Source organism: Zonotrichia leucophrys, chromosome 10 (genome assembly GCF_028769735.1).
Source record: "Zonotrichia leucophrys gambelii isolate GWCS_2022_RI chromosome 10, RI_Zleu_2.0, whole genome shotgun sequence".
Taxonomy (NCBI): Eukaryota; Metazoa; Chordata; class Aves; order Passeriformes; family Passerellidae; genus Zonotrichia; species Zonotrichia leucophrys.
The window spans coordinates 3,729,823-3,749,853 of NC_088180.1; the positions used below are offsets into that span (position 1 = coordinate 3,729,823).

Here is a 20,031-nt window from a genome sequence, read left to right on the forward strand (position 1 = left end):
TTTGAGGTTTTTTTTGCAGAAAAAGGGAACACACCTCTGGATCTTCCCACCTGTGCCACCTCCCAGCTCCGTGCCACAGGTAGGATGCATCAGGCAGACACACACAGGATCTTCAGCTGGTAAAGCAAAGGAAAAATTAAGGAAAGCTATGTTGTATCTCAGTAACAATGCTAGAATTATGGAATTTTACCTCACCAGCTTCCTCAGAGGGTTTCCCCATCCACCTGCCCCACATGAGCTGGTGGGACAGATAAGGGCAAGTGGAGCACATCCCTTCCTCTCTACTGAGGAAAGCAGAGGAATGGCAGTACTGACACAGAAGGAGAAGAAACAAAGAGGGGCCAAGGCTGGATTCAGCTGGAGGAGCACTGCAGGGCTCTCCTCCTGCCTGCTCACTGCCCCATGGGAGCAACAGAGGCACCATCACAAAACCGCCTCTCTGGTGGCAGCTCTGCTCCACAGCATTTTACCACAAAATATCCCAAAAATATCCATTATTTCTACTGCAGGTTTCCCCATCAGATAAGCAGGGTCTTCAGGCATTGGAGATCAGCTGGTAGAGTTAAAAGAAATATCCAAATAGAGACTAGGAAGAAAGCAAATTGGGAAGGTGCAGTGCCTCAACACCTGTTGGAAACGCAGCACACCTGTGGATAAACACCACCACCATCACCAAGCTGTTAAAACCCACTGGAGAGGATTTTGATCCCTCTGAAAAACTGCAGGGAAACTGCAGAGGGCTTGTTTAACACACGTGAGGGCTTTTTAAAAGGTTTTCTTTGAGGGAGAGAGGACTCAAAAGTAGAGAGCAGCAAGTGTGTCAGCTCTGCTCCCGGAACAGTCACGGATGTCCTGCAGGACACATCCCACACGGGATTATGGAGGAGTGCACAGCAGAGCCTGCTGAAAGGAGCCAGCTCAGGTTCCAGCAGTGCTGCTAACCCAGCCACACGACTTCCAGAACATGACCCAGCTTGTTCAGCAGTCACTGCTACACTTTGTTTTCACGGTGCCACACAGCCCTGCAGCACGGGGATAACCCCTTGGCCACGCTACAGAAAGGCACATCTGGGATCAGAGCATCATTCCAAAACGAAATGAGAAGCATCCTTAGAAAAAGGTGCTGGAAAAGCACGACCTGAAGCTTTGGGAGAGTTTTCTGCATTGTGCCTGCGCTCACCAAGAGGCAGATGGGACACAAACAAACCCCACTCGCCCAGATGGGGAACAAGTTGGTGAGGCATTGATCCCTGCTTTGCCAAAAAGTGGCCCAGGTGCCAAACCCCACCACAGACACGATCCAAAACACGCTCAACAGAGCTCAGAGCATTGTTCTGCCCTGTTTCCTAACTGCACCTACCCCATGCACAGAGGGAATGTTCAGAATCCTTTTATTTAACCAAATGAAAAAAGACAAGATCCCAGCAGGGTTGGAAAAAAGTAGCCTGGTCGCAAAAGCACAGCCCAGGCTGAAGTGACAGCTATTATGGGGCTCTTTTCTGCTCCAGCTCCAACAGCCATAAAAGCTTTCCAACGCTGGAGAAGTCCAGAACAGCAATCTGGACAGAAAACGATTCATAAATCCTGGAAACGTAAATGATCCGCCTGCCAATGCCAACACGATGCTCCCAGCCCCACACGTGCCAGGAGCCTGAGCAGAGGGCTCCCCCAGCCAGCCAGGCTGGGGCCAGGGGGAGAGCATCCCCTACCCCACACTGCTCACAAAACCAGCCCGACTTTCCCCAAACTTGAGCAGATTAGTGCTGTTTTTTTGGATGAACGACTATGCTGCAGCGTCTCAGACTAATTCATGCTGAGAGCATGTGTGTCTTCTGCAGAAGCAGAAGGTGGGAGGGATGAGGAGAAGAGACTCTGGGGGGGAGAAAGCACGATTTCCTTTTGCAAAGAGCGTACCCATGTGAAAAACTGCTAACTTCACCTCAGCAGGGGAAAAAAAAGACCCTAAAAAGGGGTTTTCTACTCTTGGAGAGCTAGCACAGGCTGACACCAGGCTGCCAAGGCGCTTTATGTGATGAAGGAAGTTTTACAGATGCTTTAAAATTAGTGTACTAAAATAAAATGCCATTTTAATTTAAAATAGTGCACTATACAGTTGATCCTATATAGTAATGCTTACTTTTCTGAAAGTGTATTTTTTACAATAATTACAAGTCAGGAGTGGAAAATGGCCAGTACAGATACAGCTGTACTGAATTAAGTTGGGCATTTCCCACTTGTTTACTGAGCCTGCACCTTATAGCACAACTAAAAGCGGCAAGTTAAAAGAAACATGAGGTGTTATGTCAGCCTTAAGCTACACTTTAACACACAGACCAGGTCTAGGTTCCTCTGGACAGCGTGGGAGACTGAAAATCCACGCACAGCTGGAGATGCCTTTGATAATGAGTTTAAAGCAGAGCTGACAAAACTTATTTTGCCCCATTTCAGTGGTCCAAATAAATAAGTTTCTTCAGGGATGTAACTTGTATTTGAGCACGTGTGCTATTCACACAAATGACTTAAAATTCAGAACGGGTCTGAACCCAGGCCAGGAAGAGGCAGAAAAAACAGAATTTAGTTAAGCAGGCATAAAGCACGGTCATACTTCTAAAGCTACCTGAACTCCACCAGCGTCCTGCTACCAAAAAAACCCAACCCTAAAGTAGTTTGTAGGGATGTACAACCGCCTGAAGAATTAAAAACAAAAATGGATGAAATACCAATGTAAGCATGTGCCAAGTTCAGAGCACGGCAGGACGCGCAGAGGGCTCCGGCTCGCTATTGAAATCGCAGATACATTAAGGGGTGCACGGGGAGCTCTCGGGTTTCCGCGCCGGTGCCGCTCCAACAGGTCCTTCCGGAGAGCCGCGCTGCGGAGCGGGAGAGCGGCGAGAGCCACGGGGGAACCCCGGCCAGCCCGGAGCGCGGGGACCGGCACCGGCACAGCGCCTTCATGGCAACTCCGCCGGCAAGTTGGGCGAGCACCGGCACCGGGGAGCTCCGCGCCGCCCCCCCCGGCTCTCGGAACGCCCCCCGGGCGGGCGGGAGCCGCGGCGCGCGGTGCGGCCGGTACCGGGGCCGTGCAATGCGGGCGAGCGCTGCCGGGGGCGGTCCCGCCGCAGCCCGGGAGCGGCACCGGGCGGAGGGCGGGCGGAGGGGCGGGGGGAGGAGGCGGCGCCCGGCTCGCAGCGCGCCCAGCGGCCGCCGCACGCTCCGCCCGCCGCTCCCGCCATGCCGGGGCCGGGACACCCCGGCGGGGCGGGGCGGGGCGGGAGGACGCGCGGCCGCCCGCGCGGGCCGGGGCTCCCCGGGGAGCCGCGCCGCGGGCACCGACCGGCCCCCCCCACCAACCCCGCGCCGCCGCCGCACCGGCGCCGGGCCCCGCCCCCTACGGATCGCCGGAGGGGGCCGGCCCCGGGCCCGGCGGCCTCCCGTCCCCGCCGCCCCGCTCTTCCTTACCTCGAAGCGGCTCCTGGCAGCGGCCGGGTCTCCCTCAGGGTCCGGGGGTGGCGGGCACCTCCCGGGCGGGCGGCGGGGGCGGGCTGTCCCCGGCGCAGTGAGAAGGGGGGGTCCCCGCGCCCCTCCTCCCGGAGGGGGGGGGCGGGCGGGGGCGGCGCCGGTGCCCCGGCGGGGGCGGGGGGCTCGGCGGGGGGGGTAAGATGGAGTAACCGTCTGTCGGCCGCCGCGGCGGAGCGCTGCCCGCTTCTCTGTTCCCCGGGAAATCCCGCCCCTCCTCGCGCAGGGGGGGAGCCCCGAGCGCCCGTTGGCTGAGACGCGCGCCCGTCACCGTCTCGGCCAATGGGAGCGCTGGCCCCGCCCACCAGGCCCTCCCCTATTGGCCGCGGCCCCCAGGAAGGGGATGTGGAGAGGAAGGGAGGGAGGAGAGGAGGGGGGGGAGCGACCGCCGAAGAAAAATGTCCGTATAAGCAGCGCGCCCCGCCCCCGTCCCGCCTCCCCCGCCGCCCTATTGGCTGCGAAACCAAAGCGCCGGCCAATTGGCGAGCGGGGCCGCGCCGCCGTCACGGCGAGAAGCCCACCCACGCGGCGAATTGGCCCCGCCCGCCACCGGCGAGACCACGCCCCCCTCTCTGGGGAGCCCTTTTGTGGAATGTTTACATCGCGGCCGCGGCCCGCGCCAGCGGCTCCCCCTGCCGTCCTCCCCCCGGTCCCGGGCCCCGGTGCCAACCGGTTCGGCGGCAAGAGGGGACGAGGGGGCTCGGCGGCGGGGCCCGGACCCGGGGGCGGCGCGGCGCTGCCTTTTGTCCCCGACCCCTTCACTTCCGGGATGGCGGCGCCCCACGTGGGGCGGGTCGGTTACACGTGCGGGCGGGGGGCACAGGTCGCACACACACACTCGCTCCCGCACACGCCCCGCACACTCGCACACGCTCACACTCACGCACGCACGCACCGAGGAGGAGGAGGGGGGGGCCGTGGGCGGTGCGCGCCGCGGGGGGCGGCGCCTTCAGCCACCGCAGCCAATGGCGTGCCAGGAAGGGGGCGTGGCCGCCGCGGCAATGGCCCCCCTCCCTCCCCCCCCGCACACACACACTCAGTCACTCGCCTCCCCCCCCGCCCGTCGCGCGCTTCCCGCCGGCGGGATCCGGAGCGCGCGCGCGCTTCCCTTCCCTCCCACCCCCCCGCGCTTTTCCCTCAGGTTCCCGCCCGGCCGCCCGCCCGGCCCTTGGGAAGCGATTCCCGTGAAGGGGGGCGAAACTGGGAAAGTGCGTGTGGGGGAAGCAGCTGTTACCTACCCTCAACGCGCAGGCGAGCAGCCCTGAATGGAGGGGGAACTCCCCCCGGGGCGGATTGGCCCCGCGGTGCCGATCGTCACGGCCGCACCGCCCACGGCGGGAGGGAGGGAGGGGGGTGTGAGGGAAAGGCCTCTCCCGGCGGCGGAGGGCGGGAGGGAGCCGGGCCAGCCGGTGCCCCCGCGGCGGCAGTCGGCCTTTCCCTCCGCTAGAACACGAGCTGGACATGGGGGTTGATGCCTGCGATCACCGTGTTCCTCTCCCTTTGGAAAGTTGTGGAGTGCGCTGCTGGGCTCCCCTGACGGAGGCTGCAGCAGCCAGGCCTGGCCGCACGTTAGTGCTCGTCTGGGCATCTAGAGCGTGCTCGGGAAAGGGTGAAATACAAACACACATGTTCCACACTTGTGTTAAAATGTGTGTTACAAGCACCTTTACTCAAACAAGGTCCAAATCTCCTGGTTGTATTTTTTTTTCTTTCCAGCTGTTCTTCCCTTCCTCAGAGCGGGACAGCGTTGCAGGCGCAGGCAGTGGGGTGGTGCCGGGACAAGCAGAGGAGCTCTCTTCTTTCTCTCTCTGTGTCTGGGAGCTGCAGCTCGGTTTAACCCCTGGAAGGGCTCTTGGCACGGGAGTTTGAGTCTGCACGGGCTGCGGTGCCCCTGGAGATCGAGCCTGAGCCTTAGAAACCGGCGGCAAGGAAGCAGAAGGGCTGGGAAGTGAAGCGCTCTGGAGCCAGGCTCTTTCCAAACTCCCAGGGTACAAAATTACAAGCACTAAAGTAATCGTCATTAGCGAGGCGTGCGCGCAGCCAAGAAAGCCAAATGAGACAGGTGGGCACGGCGATGGCAGCGCCGCTCTAGGATTGCCCTGCAATGCCTCTAAATCCCCGTTTCCAAACTCCAGCAGAACTTTGGATTTTGTTTTGTGTTGTTAACTTTTGCCCGTGGTGGCTGATCCCCATCTCTGGGCCACTCCAGGGAAGGGGACATCCTCCGGGCACCAGGCTGCTTGCACTCATCAGCCCGTTTTTCCCACCGCTCTCCAAACAATACAAAGTTTTTCTTTCCAGTAACTTTTGGCTGTCTGCGTGAAGTGACCATTTCCAGAGAAATCCTTGTTTCTACTGCTGAGCAGGACCTGCTGGCACAGAAGGAATGGATGGAACAAAACATCATGTTGTGCAAGAGGACTGAAAATGCTGGCTTTGAGAAGAAAAGCAGCCCTGGAAATAGTAAGGGAGGGTGAATGTTTGGGTTGTTTTCCCATGGAAAAGGTTTACAACCTTTTCCTCCGCCTCCAGCACAGATGGGCTCTTCATCCCTCCTCGAAGGGAGCAGCATATCCGAGCTGTTCCCATTCAGAGGCAGAGTTGGTTATCTCCCTCCCTCTCCTCTGGTTATTCCTATCAGATACCCGGCACATGAGTCTTGGAAACCTTTTGGTTCTCTGTGCCCACATCCTGTGGGATTGAGCTAGAAGACACAACCACCTTTACTGTGTGTGCAGAGCGGGCTTGGTTGGGATTTCACAGACATGGGCTGGGCACATTCGTGGGGCCACGTGGGACACTTGGCACCACCCGCAGCTTTCTGATCTGGACCCAACACTTCGCCAAAAGCCCCGCTGAGCCACAGAGAGCTGCTGCTGACAGCACAGGATTAACAATGGACTGCCAACACCCCCCTCCTGCACGTGTGCTGAGAAGAAATCCCAGCTGGGTGAAAAAGTTTGGCAGTGAGAAGGGAGGGCCCCAGGAGCCTTCCTTCAGAGGGAATGGGTGCCTGGAGGGAAACTCTGGGGCAGCCTGAGCCAGAGGAGCAGATCACACTGCCTGGCCTGATGCTGCTCCAGGAGACAGCTGGGTGGAAAATGGTACCTGGAAGGGTGGGACACTGCAGCTGAACCAGAATCACTCTCAGGCAGGATGTGCACAGCTCCAGGGGTGCTCCCAACACCCACTTCTCTCCCTCCAGTGCACTATGCCCTGGGACATGCAGCCCTTCCAGACAGATTCCCTGCTGCCTCTGGTTCTGTTCCAGCCTCCCAGTGCTTGTGTCTGACCTCAGTTTGGCACAGCCACGCCAGTCCACCCCCAGAGCACAGGGGAAAGCTTCTCCCTGTGCCAGTCCTAGAAAGACACTGGCATCCCTCACTTTTGTAGGCTCCAGCTGAACAAACACAGGTGCTGCTCTTCACACCCGCCAGCTGCCCTGCTCTGGGGCACGAGCTCTCTGGCTGGCTCTAGGGCTTCATTTGCACAAGCTGCCTGTTTTATTCTCTCATCCCTAAGCCTCAGGCTGCTGCTGCTGCTCCAGGACTGGCATTGCTTGCACCTGAAGGCACTGGGGCTGCCTGACAGCCCAGGAGTTCCCCCTAATTTTTCTGCCCTACATGCCAGCTCAGAGGGGATCCAGAAGCACAGAGGAGATGCCTGCACCCCCAAATCCTGCAGCAAAAGGCAGCAGCAGGCAGATCCCATGGCCAGACAGGAGCCTGATATCTTGAGGCTTGTCAAGGCCCTGGGAAAAGAGGCAGGAGCTTGGAGCAGGGTGGCTTGTGCCCCCCTAGCTACGCCAGCTCCTTGGGCTGCCTTCCCTCCTGACACTATCCTGCCTGCCCAGGAAAGCTTCCTGCAGCCTGGTTATCTCTGCCTCAGCCTCACCCAGGCCAGAAGAAGCCCAAAACACAACCCTGTGCTCCTCAAAGTCCACGTGTAGCCAGGGATGGGGCCAGCTGGTTTTTAGAGATCACAGCCCATGCAAAGCCCTGAATTCCCTCCTTGTCCTGCCCAATGCCCCCACGACAGCAAAGAGGACTGGTCACTGGTGGTATATTTATATATCAATACAAATAAAACCAAAACAACTCCCAAAAAAGTAACAACAACAAAAAGGTTTCTCTGAGAGCAAAATAGGAACATTTACAAATACTTCTGGCTCTGGCTTGGATCAAGTTAATGTTAAATACAAAAAAAAATAAAAACAAACACAAAAAAAACCCCAAAAGAAAATGAAACAAAACCTCCCAAACCCCATGCCCCCCTCCCCCAAGATTATAAAAAAATAAGAATATACACATTCAAAGAGCTTATTACAGTATAAAGTTGGGGAGGCCCAGGCAGTGGCGGGGCTGGGGCAGAGGCTCGGTGCCTCTCCAGGGTTTGGGGTTTACTCTTGCTCAGCGCTTTCCCAGCCCATGACTCAAGGCAGGGCTGGGCCTGCGGGTTCCCAGGGGCAGCTTGGGAAAGCCGGGCAACCTGGAGAGCCGGTCGGTCCCCAGGGCCCCGTCACCCTGTCACCCTGTCACCTCGTACCTAGTGACTCCCTCAGCGGCACCCAAGGGCAGGGGATGCCTGCCAGCTCAGCACCCTCCAGACAGACAACCCAATCCTCCAGATCCTCCCAGGAGCACTGCTGCTATCTCTCTCTGTGGGGAGGATGAGACAAAGAAACAGGGGGGACACCATCGGGTATCCTTGTGCCTCCAGCGGGATGGGCACAGGAGGGGGTACTGGGTCCCAACGCTGCCCGTCAGGGGAAATAAGGGCAAGGGGGAAGACAAGACAGAGCCAGGACCAAACTCACCGCTCCAGAGATCACAGCAGTGAGGTGGCAGGACAGCGGGGACCCTTGGGAGCTGCTACAGGGGAGGTTGTATATATGTATCTATATAATAGCCGGGGGGGTCACAGCAGGGGTATATTATATACACACATACATACAGACACACACATGGAGCGTCAGGTGAGGCCGAAGCACGCGCCTCTTCCTCAGCCCCAGGACTGGGAATACATTTCCTAGGACTTTGCAAAGCCCCTCTCTAGGTACATCTTAGGTGGTCCCAACAACAACATAAAAAAACGAAAACAAAATTAAAAAACCCAACAACTCGAAGAGAACACAAACCACCTCCCCAACCATCCAAACCCAACCGAAACACGACGGGGAGGAGTCAGAGCCCCTTCCCGTGCCGGCAAAGTGGCAGCCACCGTTTGGGTTGAATAAGGCACAGTTCCATAGCAGTGCTGACAGCCGAGGCGCTCCGGCCCTGCTGAGTCCCGGCGGGGCAGCCCCCGAGGATGGGCAGCGGCGTCCGAGGGAGGCGGAGGCTCTCAGTGCCCCGGCGAGCTCCTCTCCTGGGCGGCCCGGCTGTGGTTGGAGAGCAGCAGCCCCTCGCGCTGGGCGTGCTCCAGGATGGCCGTGTAGCAGAAGTAATACTGCTCGGGGGTCTGGATGCTGAAGGCGCGCTGGCTCCGCATGCGCAGCACTGTCTGGTAGATGTTCAGCGTGCCCACGTCCTGCAGCTGTGACAGGCAGATGTCCAGCGCGCAGAAGGTACCTAGGGACGGTGATGGGATGGCATCAGACACCGAATGGCACCATCACCGCCCCTTGTGAGAACTGGAGTGCTGGTGCTCAGCCCCACACTGATCTCCTCAGGGCATCTGGGGACTTCTCCCAAGTCTGATGGTTGTGGGAAGTCCTGAGGACATGTCTCACGGTTGTTATAGTGTGTTTTTATACTTTGTAATACTTTGAAGTAGTTTTGTTTTGTATCCCCATATTTTTCCCAAATGGTTTATCCCAGACTGTACCCTCCTCCCTTTACCTGTGTTATCCCTCTCCCTGGATGAGGTCATCCCCAAACTCCCACCCTGACTCTCTGTCAATCACTCAGCATCCCATCCCCTCCATCTAGAAGCTTCAGTCCAGGTCGCCGAGTGATCAGCCAGAGGCCAGGGGTCAGCCCCCCAAGCCTTGCCCCATATGCTGTCCTAAATGTCCATTCCCCAGTATCCATCCCTTAGTGTCACTTATTGGTTAGTAAAATGTTATCTACTTTCAGCATCCACCTCCCTTTAAATGTAACCTTGGCACCTCTCCCGGGGCTCTCGGCAGGAGGCCCCCTAAGGCGCAGGAGCTCCCCAGAGCCCCTGAATAAAACCTTGGAGTAACCCCTGCTAAGAGTCGGCCCTTTATCTTCTACCGATGTCTCTGGTGTCTCCCCTGCTGCAAAGGTGACCAGCCCAAGTGCCCTCAGTACCCTCGGGGCACAGAGAGTGTGTCCCCACTGTTGGGGCTGCCCCCCAGGTGCCTGCCGACTTGGGACTGGCCGGGGATCCTGAGAGGCTCCCAGAGAGACAGAGACAGTGGGTCCCCAGGATGGAAACGCCCCAGGGAAGCTGCACTTGTCACCCCACCATCCCCAAATCTCCCCCACACCCATTACCTGTCCTGCCAATGCCAGCGCTGCAGTGCACCACGACTGGGGGCCCCCCGGGGTGGCCCTTGAAGCGAGGTCCCAGGGCGCTGACAGCCACTCTCTGCTGCTGCTTCACGGCCCCCAGAAAGTCAATGAGAGTGGCAGCGGAAGAGGGGACGCCATAATCTGGCCAGCTCAGGTACTGGAAGTGGGACACCAGCCGCCGCTCCCTGGTCTGGGGAAAGCAGGGGCTTTAGACTCTCTTTCCTCCCCTGACCCCTGGTGCCCCCATGCCACTCCTCCACCAGGCAGCTGTGCCCACGCACCTCTGAGCTGTGGATCTCCAGGATGGTCTTCTTGTAATGGTTGAGGTTCTCTACGCCCAGGTTGGTGATGGTCAGGGCCCCAAAGCACACCTGGAAATCCTTTTCCAGGGGCCAGTACTGGCCGCACTTCCTCCTGCCTCCCTCCTCCAGCCTGGGAACGTGACAATGACAAGCTGGTAATGTCCTCCTTGTCCTGCCTGAGACACTTCCCATGCCACCCAGCCTTGGTCCTTTGAAGATCCCACAGGGACCAAACAGTCTGTCCTTGGCCTCATGTCCCACCTCTGTGGGGCTCTGGCTGGCACCACTGCTGCAGGATCACTGCCCTGAGCCCAGCATTGTTTATCCCACACCAAAAATGCTCATTTGGCACAGAAAAAGAGGGCTGTGTCCCTCCATGAGAACTCACCGGGTTGTCATCACGATCACCAGGACGTTCTGCTCCCACACCATGCGCCAGAAGTCACCGTAGGTGTTTTCCAGTGGCCCTGCAGGGACAACCCACACATCAGCCCAAAACCTCGTGGATCTGGGCAACCCCTTGGCCAACTGCATCCACCAGCCCCCCATCACCCCCCCAGGGAACCACAGCCCCTTCTGTAGGGGCTGACCCAGGTGTGGCTCCATGAACAGCCTGGAGCTGTCACTGACTGTCACCTCCAGCACCGTGTCCCTATGGCTCAGCACTGATCCTGCCTCTCTGCCCATCCCTGGGCACACGGGGCAAATCCAGAGCTGGGATAGGGGCAGGGAGAGGGCTGCTATCATGGATAAAGATGAAACCCCTTGCTCTCTTCCAGGAATAAATACACCCAGGGAGGAGTAAATATACCCTGGGAGAAGGGGGACCTGCTGGGCAGTGCCCAGCTCCTGGGATGTCCCCCATGGCCAGCGGCTGACACTTGGCAGAGAGGTGGAACCCACAGGTGCACCAGGAGCAGAACATCCCCTTGCTGGCTCAGCCATACCCTGAGTGCCAATGTAAGCATTCCTCTGCTTGTAGCCATCCATGAAGCTCGCATTGATGTAGTCAGTCAGCTGCAGGGAGAAAAGCATGGGTGAGAGAAGGCCTCCAGACCCCTGGGACAGCTGTGCCAGCTTCCCACAGGACTGTGGGGCTCCCTCCTGGGCTGGCTCACCTCCGGGCGGCTGTATGGCTTTGCCAGCTTGACACGGGTTTGGTCCAGGCAGGGCACGTCCCCGTACCGGTTCTTGTCCTGGTTGTAGGGTGCCCTGGAGAGGGAAGCAGGGATGTATTCCAGGCGAGGCAAAGGCAGCATCCCTCCCTCTGTGCAAGCCTCTGGGGCCCGTAGCCTGGGCTCTGCTGCCATCACCTGGCCAAAGCCTCGGGAAGCAGAGTCCCGGCCAGGTCCTGGTCCCTGTTGTCCTCTGCAGCTCCCCCTTATTCCCAGAGGCTGCAGGACCCACAAAGGGGGCTCCCACCATCCCTGGGCCGGGGTTCTGTGTTGCTAACCCAAAGCCCCACACCATGAAGAGGCCAATGAACCCCACCCAGCAGCAGAAGCCTGGGGTAGGGGTGCACACAGCTTTTTGGGGTTGAGAGGGGCACCCGGCTCCCTCCCACAACTCACAAAGAGCAGGCGAAGGTGCCGGCCGGGCTCCTGCGCCGAATGTCTTCGTACTCCTCATAGATGCCACGTTTCTGCTTGTGGCTGACGTGGTCCAGCAGCTCCTGCAGGGTGACAGACTTGGGCCCGGGGACGTGGACGGAGCCGTTATCTTTGGGGGCCGCCAGCGGCACCAGGATGAGCTCGTCCAGGGGGTCGGGGTGCCCGTTCTGCTGGGGCAGGAACCGGCAGTTCCAGCTCAGAGGGTCCAGCTTGAGGGACCCTCCGAGGTACTCAGGGAGGCATTCCCGGGGCAGGTGATCCTTCAGCTCCGACATCTTCACCATCTGCACCTGTGAGAGGAAGGGGACAGGCAGGGGTGACTCCAAGAAGGCTGGAGAGGATTCGCCGGGGATGGGGACAGGGATGCCAAAGGTCTGGTGCTCGGCAGCTTCCAGCAGATGGGGCTGAATGGCACAAGCTGCTTTCACCACCCTGGCACGAGGGGAAAGCAGCCTCAGCCCTGCCTGCTGAGGCTCCTGTGCCAGGAGAGCCCCATGCCAGGAGGGTCCCCACTCACCCGCTCCCGCAGCTTCTCCTTCAGCAGCAGGCTGATGATGGAGTAGGGCACACGGAACCACATGGGCGCTCCCACGATGAAAACCTTCTTGAGCCGAGCTGGGAAGGCACCCTGTGGGTGTGAGGAGGGGGTCAGACCCACTCTGCTGTGGCAGGGGACATATCCCAGCAGAGGTGACAGCCAGCACAGGAACCCATGAGGGCAATGCCACATCTGAAGTGTGCCTCGCACGCTCACAGCTGTGCTTGCTTTTATGACTTGATAAGGAAACAAATTACTTCCTTGGAATTAGGTAAACAGAGGGTTTGGCTCCACAGGGAGAGGTGAAGACTGGGAACTGGGATTATGCAAAGAACACACCCTGGCCAGTATTTACTCTTATTGATTTTTTTCCGGAGAAGGGAGGAGGCACCAAATGCCAGCACGATTGAAAAATAATTTGCATCTGTTTTCCCAAAAGTGCTGCCAGCAGCTGTGAGAGGAATCCAGCCTGGGGACAGCTGATCCCTCCCTCCCTCCCGCGCCACACCGCAGCCACAGCCGGGTGCAGCCTGGCAAGCTCCCAGTGCCTGCCGAGGTCCTGCAGCTGGTGCTGCTGGCTGAGACGTGGTCAGCGTGGTCTGGGGGGCAAACTGATGCCAAAACCACAGGACTTTGGGTTCTTGGTGAGTGAGTGGCCCACACACTGTCCTCAAATATCAATTAACCCTCAGGTACCACCTTGAGCAGGTTGAGGATCTTCTTGCTGAGGTCCAGCTCGAAGTTGGTGTACTGTGACCCTGCCATGTCGTAGATGAATACCAGCCCGTTCCTTTGTGTCTCAAAGCTGAGAGGAGGAAAAGAACAACATCAACCCCACAACCTGCAACCACCTGGCTGATGCATCAGCAGCTCTGCCCCATACTGACCCCCAAAAATCCCTTCCCATGCTTCCAGAAGGGCTCACAACCCCAAATCTTGCTTCTGCACTTCCCAGCTGTTTCACCATCTCTTCCTAGAACCTTCATTTAAGCCAGACTCGTGCCTTAAGCCTGCATCAGCAGCATCACTCGTGATGGGTAAGGTCAAAAACAGAAAGAGCCCAGCAGCATAAATGGCAGGGGAATGTCCTGGGTTTATATTTTTGGCAGGGCTCACATTACGTCTGTCTGATGGTGGGGCTGCCTCCTCCCCAGCCAGAGCCTGCAGGAATCCAGGACTTTGCTAAACTGAACCCAGGGCATGGACAGGGCAAGGCTGCAAAGAGCCTGGCTCAGGGCTTGGGGGTTTTGCTCCCCTGCTGAACAAGCTCCATAAGGAGGGCTGGCTGGAGCTCAAACCAGGGAATTTCAATCCATGGGGAGCAGTGATCTCCCTGGGACCCTTCAGTGTGAGACAGGGTAGCCCTGCAGAGGCAGGCTCACCTCTCCACAGCTCGGTCCAGCAGGTAGAAGAGTGCCTGGAGCACCACGTGCTGCACGCTCTTGCTGGGGTGGTGCAGCTTGGCTGTGAACAGGGCGATGGAGGCTCCCGAGGGGTCCCGCACGCTCTGCCAAGGAAACGGGGTCAGGTTCCCGCAGCATCCCTATGGAACAGAGCTGGGAGAAGCCACCCAGCTGGGGGAGCTCCCTGGGGGACACCCCACCTACCAGAATGGTGAATTTCCCACTGAGCAGCTCCGAGCGCAGCGGCTCCTCGTGCGGCTTCAGCTTCACAATCCCCTCCTTGAGCCGCGTCTCCTGTGGCACAGAGGGCAGTGACAGGGGGCACAGGGGACACAGGGGACACAGGCACAGCTCACCCAGCTGTCCCAGGGAACCCCTGCTCCATGGGATCATCTTCCAGCACACCCCCCAGTAACAGAAGGTTGGAAAAGGCAGTCATGGATGTATATCCTTAACACATAGGGAAATGCTCTGTGGGCAGCACACACCAGCCAGGAGGGCACCCCATGAGCTGCTCCCAGAGCACGGGAAAGGATTGGGATCGGTGAGATCTCCATGGCAACCCGCCTTGGCTGAAAAAGGATTTTCCAGCTGGATAAAAGTTGTAAGGGAGAGAGAGAAAAGAAAAAGGAGGAGGGGGAGGGTGGTCCCAGGGAGCAGGAAGCCCTCGGATGGGGGGCTCCCATCTCACTCACCCGGTAGGAGTGGAAGAGCTCGATGGCCCGCAGGACGTCGAACTTGCGGGCCATGAGGAACTTGACAGCCACATTCCAGGAGAGCGGGGACACATTGTACTGGCCTGTCCACTTGTTGATCTCCTCCAGGAACTGCTTGGTGGCCTGTGGGAGAGATCAGGGGCATGCAGTGAGACAGGGTGAGAGGAAGAGGAGAAGGAGGAGGAGTGGCCAAGGAGCATCCCTGGTCATTGCTGGAGCTACAGTCCTCAACAGACCCAGCAGCTTCTCGGGGTGAAGCAGGGAGCTCCACCACAAAAGGGGTAAGGGCAGAGGCAGAAAGGGAGCAAGGGGTAAAAAAAATGGCCTGGAGGCTGGGTATGCTTATGGAAAGGAGAGGGGGAGCAAAAGGAGGATTTACAGGCAACAAGCTCCCATTCAGACACAGCATCCCCAGCACAGCCCCATCAGCAGGCAGTGGCCTCCTGGGGCTGCAGCTCCACCACGGGGCAGCAAACTCGGCTGTGGGAACACAGGCAGTGACATTGGAGGGCTGACACTTCGACCTGCTGCAGGACATGGACCAGCTCGCCCAGTAACACCAGTTTCACACATACACGGAACACCAGGAGGGTCCCAGGACACAGCTTTACCTTCTGCTGTGGACTGATCCCCTGTCCCCCAGGGGAGACAGGGCAGTGCAGCCCAATCTTCCACTGCATCCTGCTCAATGGAAGGAGACACCAAAATGCCTTCCTCCCACCCAGGCACACGCCAAATAAAACATCTTCCAGGCTCCCAGAGCGGAGGATGGTGAGCAAGGAGGTGGAGGAGGGAGGGCAGTGCTGAAGGCTGGCTCCGGGAGGGAGGGAGGCAGCCAGGCGGCGGTGTAGGATGTCAGGCACGGAGTTACTGGGAACTATTCAGAGTTACTGGGAGCTATTGAGCCAGAAAAGCTTGTCGGTGTTAATGACTTCCGACAGGAGGAAGTGAAGGGCTGGGGTTTATCGGCGGCGCGAGGCTCGGCAGGGACAGCGAGCCCCTCTCATGGGATGGGCCACAGGAGCCCGGCTCATCCCGGGGTCTCTCCCAGCACTCTGCAGCCAGGAGATCCCTAACTTGGTCCCAGAGTCACACAAAGCAGCCAGACAAGCACCACAGGATAATAAATGGGGCAATACAGGAACCATCTTCAGCCTTAACACAGCACACATCCACACATCCATATCTGTAAACACATCCTATCAATATATCCTGGGCATCCCCTGTGGCACCCAGCTGCTCAAAATCCAGGGCTGCAGATGCAAACCCAAAATAAGTGAAGAAGATCCTTGCCCAGCACAGGCAAGGTATGGGAGTGAGAGCCAGGTACAAATCCCACTCACTTCCCTTGGACAAAGACCAGAGCCGACACCGCAGCCTGAGCTGGCAATGACACCCCAAGATAATGGGAAGGGAGTCCCCAGATGATGGGAAGAGGGGCCCAGAGGGCAGGATGGCAATGAGGAGAGGATGCAGCCTGCAGTTCAGCTCTGCTTCCTCAACACCTAACCCGGCACACTTCACACAATCCCATTTCCAGCAGCTGTCACGAGGGGTGACGGGCTTTTTGCAAGGGGAAGATGCACAAGAACAAGCACTATCTTTGCAGGGCAGCTCAGCCATGAATTCCAGCTTTCCCTGGGAACACAACCAAATTCCAAACTTACCAGTGCTGCCATTCAACAGCAGGGAGCCAGGCATTACAGAGCTGAGCATCAATGCCAGCCATAGCTCTGCCCCCTTTGTGCTCCACTGGGTCTCACCACCATTCCCAGCCCCAATCCCAAATGGATTTATACACATGTCAATCCCAGCAGAGCAGGGATCGCTCCACGTGCCAAAAACAAAGCCTGTGACCCAGAGCTGCAGCAAGAAGTCCTGTTTCTGCAGCACTGGGAGTGAAACTGTCCGTGGCCAGGCGTTTGGAACAATGCTGTTCTTTGGAGTGCTGGCGTCATCCCCGTCCCCGCTGCGCTGGAGCAGGGTGGTGACAAAGCCACTGCTGCCGGAATCCAGGGGTTCTCCCCGGCAGCAAACCTGCCCTCCTTCTCCAGCGTGGGGAAGTGGGGGGTAAAGCTGTGGAAACTGCAGCTGGGCTGAAAACCTTCGAGGAAAATTGGTTTGGCTCCTCAGGGATAGGCTAGGGAGGGAGCTGCAGAGAGCCAGCAGAAGAGATGTCCCAAGGCTGGCCTAAGAGGAGAAGGGTGAATTTCCCTCTGGCTTGCTGTTGGTAACAGGGGAGAGTGGAGGAAATCTTGATGAAGGGATGGCAGGAAGGGCATGTTCCAGCCCAAGCCACCACTTACCCATGAAAAGAAGGAAACTTCTGTTATTTTGGCTCCCAGGCCACCGAGGGCAGCACGGAAGGCAGCCTTCCCTACACCAAGCTGATGACCCAAACCTGGAGCCATTATTGCAAACATCTCTTCACCTTCTCCATCCAATATTCCCAAACAAACCAGACATCTCAGATCCCTCTCCTGGGATGCTGCTCCCACTGCAAACCAGCCTTCCCTGCCGGTGCAGGATCTCCAAAACCTCTATTTCTGGAAGCTTTGCCCCCTCCATGACACAGGAGAAACGCAAATCTCAGGCACCTGTGGGGACAGAGGACACTCCCTCCTTGGACACTCCAAGGACACTCCCCATTCCTTGGGATTTGATCACCCTGGAGAGAGCAGTGCTGCTCCCAGGAGGAAACAGCCTGGTAGCTCTGCATTTACTGAGCACCACCGCAGGCTGCAGGAGGGGCACTTCCACGGAGGTTTTGGGACTCGGCATCTCCATCCCAGCCCTCCTAAACCTCCCTGTAGAAAGGAAGCATTTTTAAAGGAGAAAACCAACCAGGCAACCAACTGGAAAACCGACCATTTTGGAAGGAAAACGGGACTTTTTTGCCTCGGCTCTGCAGTGCCCAGCGCCACCAACGTGGCCAATGTGACAGCCCGAGGGGGCAGAGGGATGCCGGCAGCTCGCCCAGCCCCGCTGCCAGGCTCCACATCCCCACGCACGGGGAAGCCCAGCGGCCGCGGGCGGGCAAGCCTGGCGAGGAGGACAAAGGAGGGGACAGGCAGGGATGGCTGCGGCCACCCGAGGCGGCCGGGCCGGCTCCAGGGCCCCGTTCCCCGAGCCCAGCAACATCCTCCCGCGGTGACGCAAGGCCGGCGGAGGAAGCCGGGACGTCACGGGAGGCCTGGGGCGTGGGAAGCGCGTGCACACGCATCCATCCATCCATCTATCTATCCATCCATCCATCCATCCCCATCCCCACGCACCATCCCCACCGCAGGCAGCCTTGCCAGGGGGCCACGCCGCCCTGGGGATGCGGGACCCACGCCCCAGCACCCACGGCGGGGGCCTTACGAAGGCTCCTGGGGAGTGGGAAGGCTGGGGGGGTGCGTGGATGGGGGTTGTAGGGTGGGCGCTGCGTGGGTTGGGAGGCTGCGGGTTTGGCATGGATGGATGGGGGGCTGCGTGGGGATGTGTGGGGTTCCCATCGGGAGAATCGCCTGGCTGGGAGAAAAACCAGCCTGGTAACCCGGGCTAGCCAAATAACGACGGGGAAGGAGCGGTGTGGGGAAGGAGCCCCCGGGGTCCTGCCCAGCCCGACCCGGGGAAGAGGAGCCCGGCGGGACCTACCTGCTCCTCCTCGGCGCTGAGCTCCGCGGCCATGCTGCGTGCCGCGCCGGGCCGGGCCGGGCCGAGCCGAGCCGGGCTGCTCTAGGCGGAGGACGCCCCGGCGGAGCCCATCCCCGGCGCTGCGGGCACCGGCCCCTCCCGGCGGCGAGGGCGGCTCCGCCCCGGGGGCCCCGCCGAAAGTGCCGAGAAAATTAAAATAAAACGGGGGAACAAAAAAAATTAATAAAATATCTACGTATGCGTGTGCGTGTGTTGGTGCGAGCCCCCCGGGAAGTTTGGCTCGGCCCGGGAGCGCCGCTCGGCTGGGCCGGGCCGAGCCGAGCTCCCGCCCCGCTCCGCTCTGCCCCGGCGGGGGCGGCGGCAGGAAGCGCCCGCAGCCCCCGGTCCCTCCTCCCCGTCCCCTCCCCGCGGCTCGGCCGACCCCGCAGGGCGGGCGGGGGACAGGAAGCGCTCCCCGGCGGGGGGGGAGCGGGGGACAGCGGCCGGGATGGGGCCGGAGGGGCCCGGAGCCCCCCCGGCTCGGCGGCGGCTCCCCCAGCCCCGGTTCCGGCCGCGGCAGGCGGGAGCGCCGCCGCTAAAATGGTGGCAGCATCCTCCTCCCTTTGCTGGTGCTGGATAAAATTCCCGGCAGCCGCATCCTCCCTTGCTGTTACTGGATAAAATTCCCGGCACAGCTTTCTCCCTTGCCGGGATTCCAGCCTTCCCCCCACGAGCGGGAGTCCGGGGTTTCCAGGCGTCTCTTTGCACTCCCTCCTCTACGGTCCCTAAATTGCATTTCCCAGCCGAGCGCAGGTGTCAGCGCCTGGATGGAGAGCCCCGAAGCTCCTCCGGGAAGGAGCGGGGATCCCGGCAAGCACAGCAGCGGTCGCTCCAAAAAGCCAGGCCCTGGGACAAGGGGACATTTTGTTCAGCCGAGGAGCACTGTGCTGGCAGCGTGCCTACAGCCGGAGCCTCTGCACCTAACTGGGAGAAAATGGAAGTAGGGCAGAGGGAAGGGGCTGAGAGCCCCGGCTGGCTCTGTCCCCCAGAGCCCCAGGCCACATCTCCTGGTCGATCTGCCGGCTCAGCTCTCCTGCCCCAGGCCAGATTTTAGCCCCCGGTGGGGTGACCCCTCCAGCGGAGCTGCTGCCTGCTCCTGCTGGGAGTGGGATCGCACCCAGCACACAGAATAGTCACGGCACCAAACTGTGCTGGCTCCTGCGACTTCCGTTTGACACCCTCCCTCCAAAAACAGCCTCTCGTTCCCAACAGGAATTATAACGCAAATATTTATTTCTGCAGCCCGGCTCATGCTTTTAAAAGGGAAACTATGAGGCATCATCTGGAGCCGGCGGGAAGCTGCAGTCGCTTCCCTCTTGCTCTCCTCCATCAGCGCACACAGCCCCTCTTCGGCTGTATTTCCTCTCCTTCCCTCCTGGAGGACCTTGGAAGGCTGCTGGAGGGCAGTAACCTGAGCTGCAGCTTTCTCTGCCCTAAGGGATGCACAAATCTTCCATCCAGATGCCCACCTCCGGGTTTAATTGCCTGATGGAAGGAAAACTGTGCTGACAGGAGGCTGGATGCTGTATCCTGCTCAGCGCTCTCCCCGCAGACGTCTGCCAGCCAGGGAGGCTGAAGGTGGGAACCTTTGAGGGACTGGGAGGCTAAGGCAGTCCAGGTGCTCATCCTCTTTCCCTGGGTCAGCTGCTTCACATGTTAAAAAAATAACACCGAAACTAGTAACTTAAGCAGCTGTTTGAAAGCGACAGCTCTAACACTGCGGGGCCAGGGTGCCACTTCCCTGGCGGGGAAGGGGAGGGGAGGGAGGGCAGCCCCCTCCCACAGCCAG

At 59.2% G+C, this 20,031-nt stretch overlaps 2 protein-coding genes and 1 long non-coding RNA gene across 8 annotated transcripts in view; 1 reads left to right on the forward strand and 2 right to left on the reverse strand.

Moving 5' to 3' along the window:
• SIN3A (SIN3 transcription regulator family member A) overlaps positions 1-4,774 on the reverse strand; it is a 31,306-nt gene extending 26,532 nt beyond the window's left edge. For 3 of the 6 annotated variants that reach the window (XR_010441637.1, XR_010441636.1, XM_064722640.1), the window contains exon 1: positions 3,460-3,605. The gene's annotated coding sequence lies outside the window, so the exon portion shown is untranslated. Of the gene's footprint in view, positions 1-34; positions 53-2,720; positions 2,839-3,459; positions 3,606-4,754 lie in introns of those variants that run through there. The other 3 variants (XM_064722641.1, XM_064722642.1, XM_064722643.1) reach the window with 3 other exon arrangements.
• Positions 4,775-4,923: 149 nt separating this feature from the next.
• Positions 4,924-8,359, forward strand: LOC135452503 (uncharacterized). Its single transcript, XR_010441639.1, has 2 exons — positions 4,924-5,125; positions 5,233-8,359. It is a non-coding gene; the product is annotated as an uncharacterized LOC135452503 (long non-coding RNA).
• PTPN9 (protein tyrosine phosphatase non-receptor type 9) lies at positions 7,565-19,075 on the reverse strand. Its single transcript, XM_064722644.1, has 13 exons — positions 18,204-19,075; positions 14,544-14,687; positions 14,053-14,142; positions 13,828-13,952; positions 13,145-13,250; positions 12,425-12,535; positions 11,869-12,197; positions 11,416-11,509; positions 11,245-11,314; positions 10,686-10,764; positions 10,277-10,427; positions 9,978-10,185; positions 7,565-9,086 (listed from the first exon to the last, which is right to left on the reverse strand). Exons 1-13 carry the CDS (start codon positions 18,234-18,236, stop codon positions 8,860-8,862), a joined length of 1,767 nt encoding a protein of 588 aa, XP_064578714.1. The 5' UTR covers positions 18,237-19,075; the 3' UTR covers positions 7,565-8,859.
• Positions 19,076-20,031: the final 956 nt, after the last annotated feature.